Genomic DNA, 9,540 nt, shown 5'->3' on the forward strand with positions numbered 1-9,540 from the left:
CACCTTACTACCTCATGTTTGGTAGAGATCCTAGACTACCAGTGGATGTAGCATTTGGCATACGGAAAGATACAGGATCAAATTACATCAAGGATCTTAAAGAACGGTTGGAAGTTGCTCACAACTTGGCTACGGAAACATCTAAGAAAGCACAACTGAGACAGAAGAAGAACTATGACACCAAAATAAAGGGAGGTACCATCAAGATAGGAGATTTAGTCTTGGTGAAAATAGTGGCATTTGAAGGCAAACACAAGCTGGCAGACAAATGGGAACAAGACCCTTACGTTGTACTTGAACAACCGAATCTGGAGATACCAGTCTTTACAGTGAGGAAGGAGAGTGGAGAAGGACGTAAAAGGAACCTCCACAGAAACTTGCTGTTGCCAGTGGGTCATCTGGTAGAACCAACTAGACCAGTACCGAAACTCAGAAAACCATCTAAGAAACAACCACCGAAACCAGCACCTAGAGTATTGAGGAAACCGACCATTGAATATCCGGAGTCATCTGATGAGGATATTATAGACGTATTATTGGAACCGCTAGTTGAGGAGGATAGTGATTCAACCGTCACTTCAGATATCATTCAGCCAGTGGTGAATCCAACAAGCGACGTGGAAACAGAAGATGAATCTGAATCTGAAGGGGACGCCCACTCTCATGACACCAATGGGACAGATTCAGATATCGGAGACAGAAGGCCTTCACCAGAGGTGACAACCGACAATCAGGAGGATATTTCTGACAGTTCGTCATCGTCGTCACCTATTAGTATTCGTCGGTCGACCAGAGCAAGGAAAGCACCTGCGTGGATGACGTCAGGGAAATACGAGCTTTCGAAGAGTGCAAGTCATACCACCACTACAGATTGGTTTCAAAGGGTTAAATGTCTAACATCTTTAGCGGACACTCATCTATTTCATGGAAAAAAGGCAGAAGCAGCACAGGCTATTATTGACGTCATAACATCAGCAAACACAGACAGGAAATGACGGGACGTCATTTCACGGCTGGGGGGAGTATGTGATAGCCTGTTATTTTATGTATTTTGTATATTTTTATATTCTTAGTAATTGATATTAGTACATATTTGAATAAAGTTATATTGTTAGCTTATTAATTACATTCTGTAATTAAGGATTAGTATTATGTGTTATTCTATTTTAACTTATTGACATGGACTATTGACGGACGAATTCTATTCTTATGGTTTGGTTAAGTCTGATTTCACTGTAGTTATCACTTTATTTTCACGGTTGATTTGACCGCTTTCGGACAATTCTACTATTGGTCAGTACTTTTGGCGGTTTAATTCTTTTGTTCGATATCTTATGGGAAGACATCTTGTGGTCAACACCTATATTTACCTGCCTGCAAATTAACAACTTTATAAATTAATCTATAACAATTCTGTGATTGGAGTTTCATTTATAAGGTCAGTTCTATATCTTTCTTTATTAACTTTGCAGTAACTGTCCAATAGTTCATATTTTACACGTATGCATGTTAGAGTGAATGTCGAGAACGAGAGTTAAATTTCATAACAAAGGAGATCGTAAATGTATATTAAAACATAAGAACAGTTGAATTTTACGATCATATAAAATAATACTTCAATAACCTATTACATCTGGTATAATGATTTGAAGATAAAGTTTACATATAAATTGAATGAATGCGAGTGTCGAGTAGACCGAAAGAATGTTGTAATGTTTAAAGGTAAATCGAATTAAAGTAAATCGATATAAGAACTAAAAATATATATCTAGGTTGATATTGATTTTTACTATAAACAATAAACATTGCTTAACAAAGATTTATAATAATCATTTTTGTTATACAGGTATATTTAAACCTTACTGTACTAAAGATGTAGTGTATAATATTGTTTATATGGAAATGTGCCACTTGCACGATATGTGAGGTAAGCTAAGTGTATTTGTATTCTTGCTTCGCTTAGCTTTAGTTTTTAATATTTGCTTTGCTTTTATTGTTACTTTTTGTGATTAGTTGCTTTTTGATTTAACAAGCATGCTGCTTACGTTTTGTGTAGTTTAGATTATCAACACAAGTATTGTTCAATAGACTTTGGTATGAGACAGCATATGAGAACATGTACTATAATAACTTAAAGTCGAATTGGTATAATTGTAATTGAGACAAGTAATTGCTATAGTATCGACATTATATATTTTTGTGATCAGATACATATGTATGCAGCTAAATAAGTTTGCATGATAATGAATTACGAACATTAGTTTTAATTATTACTTAGTTAACAGATTTATCTTTCTGTAATTTATAAGTACATTTATATTTTACAGGGCTTTATTTACATTACCATTACTTCGTTAGTCTGAAATAAAAGTTACAGAACCCTATTCAGAAGTTTAGTTATTATTTACTGAAAGCCTCAAGAAACCGGCTTTTACATAGGTATAATATCTCAATAATATGAATGCCATGTAGGTGTAAGACCGCAAACATTTGAATGCCTTTTATTTCTAAGAGCTTAAACGTTTAAATGCAAAGGAGTTATTAGACTTCAAACATTTGAATGCAAAGGAAGTATAATACCTGAACATTTGAAAACCAAGGAGGTACCAGAAACCAAACATTTGAATAGCAAGGTGTTAGACCTTAAAAACATTTGAATAATAAGAAAGTATAAGACCTCAAACACTTGAATGCAAATGAGGTTTAAGATCTGAAACATTTTATGCCTAGGTGTAGACCTGAACATCTGAAAGCCAGGGAGGTATCAGACACCGAACATTTGAATGCAAATGAGGTTTAAGATCTATAACATTTGAATGCCAAGGAGGTATAAGACCTTAAGATTTTAGATGCCAAAAAGAAGTACGAAACATCAAACATTTGAATGACCAAGAAGTAAAACACCCTAAACATTTGAAATATTAGACATCTATGGTTTGATTGCTGTGGAGCTATCAGACCTCAATGTTTTGTATGTAAAGGGGGAATTATACTTCCAACATTTGAATGCCAAGGAGTGAAAAAACTTCGAGCATTTAAATAACACGCACTTAATGACCCCAAACATGTGAATAACAAGCAGGTTTTAATAAGACCGCAAACATTTGATAATCCTGGAGATATCAATCTCAAACATTTGATTGTCTAGGAGGTATACGACATCAAACATTTGAATGTCAAGGAGGTGTAAGACTTCAAAAATTTGAATATAAAAAAGAAGATGTGGTATGATTGCCAATCAGACAACTGTCCATAAAAGACCAAAAATAACACAGACATTAACAACTATAGGTCACCGTACGGCCTCCAACAATGAGCAAAGCCCATACCGCATAGTCAGCTATAAAAGGCCCCGATATGACAATGTAAAACAATTCAAACGAGAAAACTAATATGACATGACAAGTATGCATTAGTCCCACAAATATTTTAATGACAAGGAGGTTTTAAACCTCAATCATTTGAATGACAAGGAGGTAAAGGACCTCATACATGTGATTGCCTAAAAGGTATCTGAACTCAAACACAAAAGAAAGTTACGGTTTGACATATATTTTAACTTCTTTGTCATATTGAAATTTTAATATTCTTCCAGGTGTACATAAAAAAAAGAATGTCAGACAATTTTGAATGTGTCAACAATAACAGTGCCGAAAAAAAGTATTTTTAAGCAGATGACCTTAGGAAACTGAGAAGTCTCTAACTTGGACAGGGCTTATAGCTATGGCTGACTGCAGCTGTGTTCGTAAGTAAACCACATTGCAAATTCAATTAGGTAATGTCTCTGAAAGAAAAGAACTAAGTACATGCGTATGGTGTGTAATATTATTGCTTGTTAAATGTGCAAAAAAATGAATTTGAATCAATTAAAGATGTATATCGCCGATGGTTGCTTACCTAGCGACGTTTATTTTATGATTTTCATTTAGAATCACTTACTTATAACTTAACTATGACCAACTTCGCGAAATACATAACAAATTCATTGCACAAAAAAATATTCAGTGTGACGACAATGCTTCCTTTGAATCATAATTTCCACTTTTTAACTAATCCACTCATTGTGTAAGTTTTTAAATACATTAATATTTTACCAATCTGTTACAGACTTACATGACCTCGATTTGAAATATAGCAAAGAAAATGATGCAACGTTCGTTAAGACGAAGGCGGTTGAAACCATTACGAAATCAGTAATGGGAAGAAACACAACAACAATTATTGGCAAACCTGGAATTGGTAAAACCTCCACAATAATCCATGTTGCTCTGAAAATGAGGAAAAATTATGGTTTCAGAGTTGAATCACACTTTAGGGCAAACAAAACTCAATTATTTATCCTTGATGATGTATGTGGAAGATACACAATTAATCAATCCGCGGTGGAGGAATGGATAAAACATGAACAAACCATTTTACGTATCTTAAGGACAAGAAAAGTAAAGCTGATTATTTCATGTCGACTACAAATTTTTCACGAGAAACAATTTCAGCTTCTCGATTTTTTTACTGAGAACTTCTTTAATCTTTCTTCGGAGGAATTCGGTCTTTCAGCTGAAATACGACTTAAAGTTGCAAAGAAATATTTACCGATTAATGCTGTAAAACTGATAAATGATAATTCTCTAATGAAATTTGACATATTTCCATTGATGTGCTCATTGTGTAAAAATAATCCGAACATAAATGTTAGGGAGTATTTTGAAAATCCATACAATTTTTATTTGTATGATATCGAAAAACTTAACAAACAAAGCGATAAACGCAAATTCTGTGCTTTACTTTTGTACGTCTTACATAATGGTTTCTTGAGTCAGTCAAAGATAAGTACAATCAGTAAATCCTACTATGAAAGTATCTTTGATGAAATTGGTTTAAACCGGGGTACTCCAGTTTGTGACATTGTTGAACAATTGGACACACTTGACCATACCTATCTAATTATAATCATGTCAACTCTCTTCAATGAACGATTTGAAGAAATCAATATGAAAGTTTACTCCCGTATTCACGACCGCCTTTTTGATGTAGTATGCTTTTATTTTGGAACAAAAGTACAAGGCACATTTATCCGTTACGTATCAAGTGCGGTATTGTGTGAGAGGACACAACTAGAAAGTATCAGGGAGGACCACGAGGAATTTCAGATTATGATTACAAACGATAATGAACACGCATATATGATGAGAATTATGAAAGATATCAAGAACGGAGAAATTTCCTCCGTTGTCAACAACCACCAAATGAAATTTCCGAAGTTTAGAAAAATTTTGGTTACTTATATGCAAAAAGGGGTGTACCTGTTACCAATGTTTGATATATATTACAATACTTTTTGTCATGATCTAATTGACAGAGCAAGAAACTCGATTGCATCATTGGCATGTTCAAAAGGATACGTTGAAATTACTGAATATATTATCAATGCTATACACCAAGTCGATTTATCAATGTTTTATAAAAATCTTATAATGCATACAGCATGTCGCAGTGGAAGTATAGATATTGTTCAGGTTTTAATAGAGAAAGGAATAAATGTGAATGCATTGGACATTTACGGTCAAACACCAATTTTAATAAGTAGTGATAAAGGGCATGGTCATATCGTAAATTTACTGATTAAAAACGGCGGTAATATAGGACTACAAAATGATGATGGAATGACACCTCTTTTGTGCGCAAGTAAAAACGGACATTATTCAGTTGTTAAAATGTTACTCGATAACAAAGCAGATATCAACCAAAAAGATGATCAAGGCAAATCGCCATTAATTTGGACAAGTAAAGAAGGGCATGAAAAGACAATAGAATTGCTAATCGAAAATGGAGCTAATATTAACATAAGTGATCGGAACAGTAAGAGTCTTTTGATGTGGGCATGCCAATGGGCACCTTATTCAACAGTTATGCTACTTATTGAAAAAGGAACAGACATAAATCAAGAAGATGACAATGGCTGGACGCCAATCATATATGCGTGTCAATGGCATAATACTAGTTTTATAGTTGAATTCCTTATTCTGAACGGTGCTTATATCAGAAAACCAGATAACTCAGGGAAAACACCACTTATGTGGGCGGGTATCACAGGAAACAATAGTGTCATTGATAAATTATTAGAACAACGTTGCAACATTAACGAAAAGGACAACACAGGAAAAACAGCAATATATTGGGCATGCCTAGAAGGACAAAAATCAACGGTTGATTTGTTATTTAAAAAAGGGGCTGATACTAACATAACCGATAATGCATCGACAAGTCCGATTTCGTGGGCGTTACAACACGAAGACAAATCTTATTTGCGACTACTCAGATATGGCATGGAAGATAAATGTGATTCTTAAAACACAAGACCAATTCATCAGTCTTATAAAGAGGACATGATAGTGTGATATGAATAGAACCCTACTTTGTATTCAATCGATAAACATTTCTAACGTCTGCAGAGCCACATGTCACTTTTCTTACGAAGCAGGAGATCCTGGAAAACCACAAATCGGTTCTAACTCTGGTGTTAATCCAAAGGATGAAAATTGGATTCATAAGCTTCACAAGAATCCTTATAAGGAAAGGTATATTGCAGGTTCTTCCAAGTGTTCCACTAAACCCTTTTCTAAAGTTCTTACTGCCATACTCACTGCAGTCAAAGATGGACTTCAGAAATATTCCTAAACGGCATATTCAAGAAGTGGTGTTAATCAGATGTGGATACTGAAAAATTCAAAAGAGTTATTGGTGAATTTACAATCTCAATCATTAAAACATTGTACCAACATTAAAACCTTTGATTTTTCAACTCTTCATACCACTATTCCACATACTAAACTTAAAGCTCGACTGAAAGAACTCGACAGCTTATGTGTAGCAACATCCCAGCGGAACCAGCATATGGAGTATATGTGTCTTAATTGATACGTTACTCTAGAGCTAGCTCAAAGTATGCTGATTTTGTTGAACGAGGAATACTGCTTTCTCAAAAGTTGCTAAGACAGGGCTATGAAACAATCAAATTAAGGTCATCACTCAAGAAATTTTACGGTCGCCATCATGAGCTGATTGGCCATTATGACAAAAGTGTGTCAGAAATCATATCTGATATTCTTCCTCAGTCATAATAACCTTCAATCATTACCGGACTGAACAAAGAAATAACACGACGGGTGCCGTATACGGTGCAGGAAATTCTTGCCCTTCCGGAGCACCTGATTTCACTCCCGGTTTTTAGTGGAGTTCGTATTGTTTCTTAATTATTATTCATAACTGTTGATGTAAATGTCCTTTGGTTTTTGTGAGTCTTTGTTTACCACTTGGTTTTGATTGTTATTGTCTCTTACTCGGACAGTATTACAATGCTTATTCGAGCCGATATGTCTGTGATTTGACGTCTAACTGCTGAGTGCTCAGCAGAGAAGCAGAAAACACAAATTTTCAGATCTTTCGTTTGACCCGGCCAAGGATCGAACCCACAACCTTCTGCACTCAAATCGAGAAACCAACGCATTAAGAAATTACGAATAAAATTTATAGCTTGAGTTCAATAGTTCACTATCCCGATCGGATTTTTAAAAATCAAAATGCATTGATTTACTTATAAATAATGCAATATTCATTTAGTAGAAGAACAAAAGACTTGCACATAATTGTAAAAAAAAAAGGCCCCTAAAGAGAAAATTAACGGCATGATTTAAGTACAAAACAGTGAATGAACTACTGAATGACAGACTCCTGACTTGAGACAAGCATATACAGAATGTGGCGTATATATCTCCCATTGGATAATATTTTCGATGCTCTTGGGTGCCTATAAAGTACGAACTAGAAAAGAAACCAAAATTAAAACTTGTTTTTATATACATTTGCCTGTAATAATGGAGATATTATGTAGTTCCTGTTTAGTGAAGCTCACTTCCGGTCTCAAATGATAGGTTTATGTATGCATATTTTAATAGAAGTGCAAAAAATACTACTTTCGGTTTACTCAAGGTCATTTCCGGTTGATATTTGTCAAGGTCATATGTTAACCAAAAGTTTGCTTAAGACTCTATGGCTTTATCATGTGATAAGCTCCTTTAAGATGTCAATGGATCGTTTCAGATCAAATGTAACATGCCTTAATCACAATAAGGCAATCATTTCGCACTAGTTCTTTTATTGTTATCTATAGTTATCAAAGGTACAAGTGACAGAGGAGATCATAAAACAAGGAAAAGTCCAAATTTATAATATGACCTTGACCTTTGACATTGGTCTCAATTTCAAAGAGCAATTTGGTTAAATTTTGTCAATTTCTTTTACGGTTACGGTCCCAAAATGGCGGCAAAACGTGGAAAATGTCAATTTTATCATTTCTATCAACTTAACGAGAGATATCACTGACTTTGTTAAGTTCAAATGCATATATAATTTCTTAAGAAAGACAGTTTGCTTATCTCATAATTATCTGACAGTTACCAATACATAAATCTGTACACGGAAGGCCAAAACGGTTGAAATTACAGTTACCAACAGAGATGAATTTCTTGCATCCGCATTTCAAAAATTCATGACACGAGGATCAGCGGCCATCAGAGAAGTCCATTTTGGTTTCCAATAGTCATTGTTGTGTCTTTCTTTAACCCAACTCCTGTGTTCATGACTTGGTACATGAGCCTGTCGAATGCATATATCCGGACGAGCTCAAACATGTCCAACTTGATATGCTTCTCTTTTTATGTGCTCCAGATGATTGAAATCGTTTGCAAGGAAGCAGCGGCCTTATGATGCTATTCCGTACATGATGCAAACAAATAATTCTATGATGTCCATGTCTGTTTCTTCAAATAAAATCGGGCAAAAACGTCCGTTACATTTGAGAATATCTCCAATGTCTGCCAAGCTGACCTCTTCACTTTCCGATGAAATGCCGACACAGTGTCTCACCTACCAAATGCATGGCAGAAAGGAAAAGCTGCTACACGAGGACCAAACACATTTGATATGACATGTACAGGTAACCATCGGAAGTCTTTATTCCTTCAAAAACATATCCACAATTAGTTAACACTTAATCTTGGGAGTACTGTTATTCCTAATACTACTACATCTATGTCAATACTACTTAAAATTACTTTTTACAACCATTTTCAGCAGTATGCTTATCATGGACAATCATTCGTGTATCTGCTTTTTCATGGTTACAAGGGGATAGCTTGGAAGTATCCGTATTAAAATTGCAAAGAATATTTCCACATAGAGAAGCATAAGCATAAGCATTTATTCCTAAAGAAGCAATTCTGTCGGCAAGAAACTTGAACAATTTCGTTTTTGTTATCATCTTCACAGAGTAAACTACTCCAAACCCTTGGCGTTCTACCATAACCAACAACTTTCCATCTAGTACCAGTACTTTGCCTTTTGTTTTCGTCCCAGCCTTTAAAAAAATAATTTTATAGTAAACACCAAATCGATGTCTACTCTTGTATACTTATCGAAGGAAGATTTTATGCAAGGCAGTATGATATCATTTTCATAATCATCAAATATGTTTGCCCAAGTGGT

At 34.8% G+C, this 9,540-nt stretch overlaps 1 protein-coding gene across 1 annotated transcript; it reads left to right on the forward strand.

Moving 5' to 3' along the window:
- Nucleotides 1-14: 14 nt before the first annotated feature.
- On the forward strand, nucleotides 15-6,801 carry LOC134700171 (uncharacterized). The gene is made up of 2 exons (XM_063561535.1): nucleotides 15-993; nucleotides 4,108-6,801. The coding sequence occupies exons 1-2, from the start codon at nucleotides 15-17 to the stop codon at nucleotides 6,345-6,347; spliced, it is 3,219 nt and encodes a 1,072-aa protein (XP_063417605.1). The 3' UTR covers nucleotides 6,348-6,801.
- The last annotated feature ends 2,739 nt before the right edge of the window (nucleotides 6,802-9,540 follow it).

Source organism: Mytilus trossulus, unplaced genomic scaffold, assembly GCF_036588685.1.
Source record: "Mytilus trossulus isolate FHL-02 unplaced genomic scaffold, PNRI_Mtr1.1.1.hap1 h1tg000125l___fragment_3__unscaffolded, whole genome shotgun sequence".
In the NCBI taxonomy this organism is placed as follows: domain Eukaryota; kingdom Metazoa; phylum Mollusca; class Bivalvia; order Mytilida; family Mytilidae; genus Mytilus; species Mytilus trossulus.

Excerpts from the sequence above, each read along its gene's own strand:
- LOC134700171 (XM_063561535.1), top strand. The coding sequence starts at position 15 with ATGTTTGGTAGAGATCCTAGACTACCAGTGGATGTAGCATTTGGCATA. Across the intron at positions 994-4,107 it reads AGCAAACACAGACAGGAAAT|ACTTACATGACCTCGATTTG; the intron begins GACGGGACGTCA and ends AATCTGTTACAG.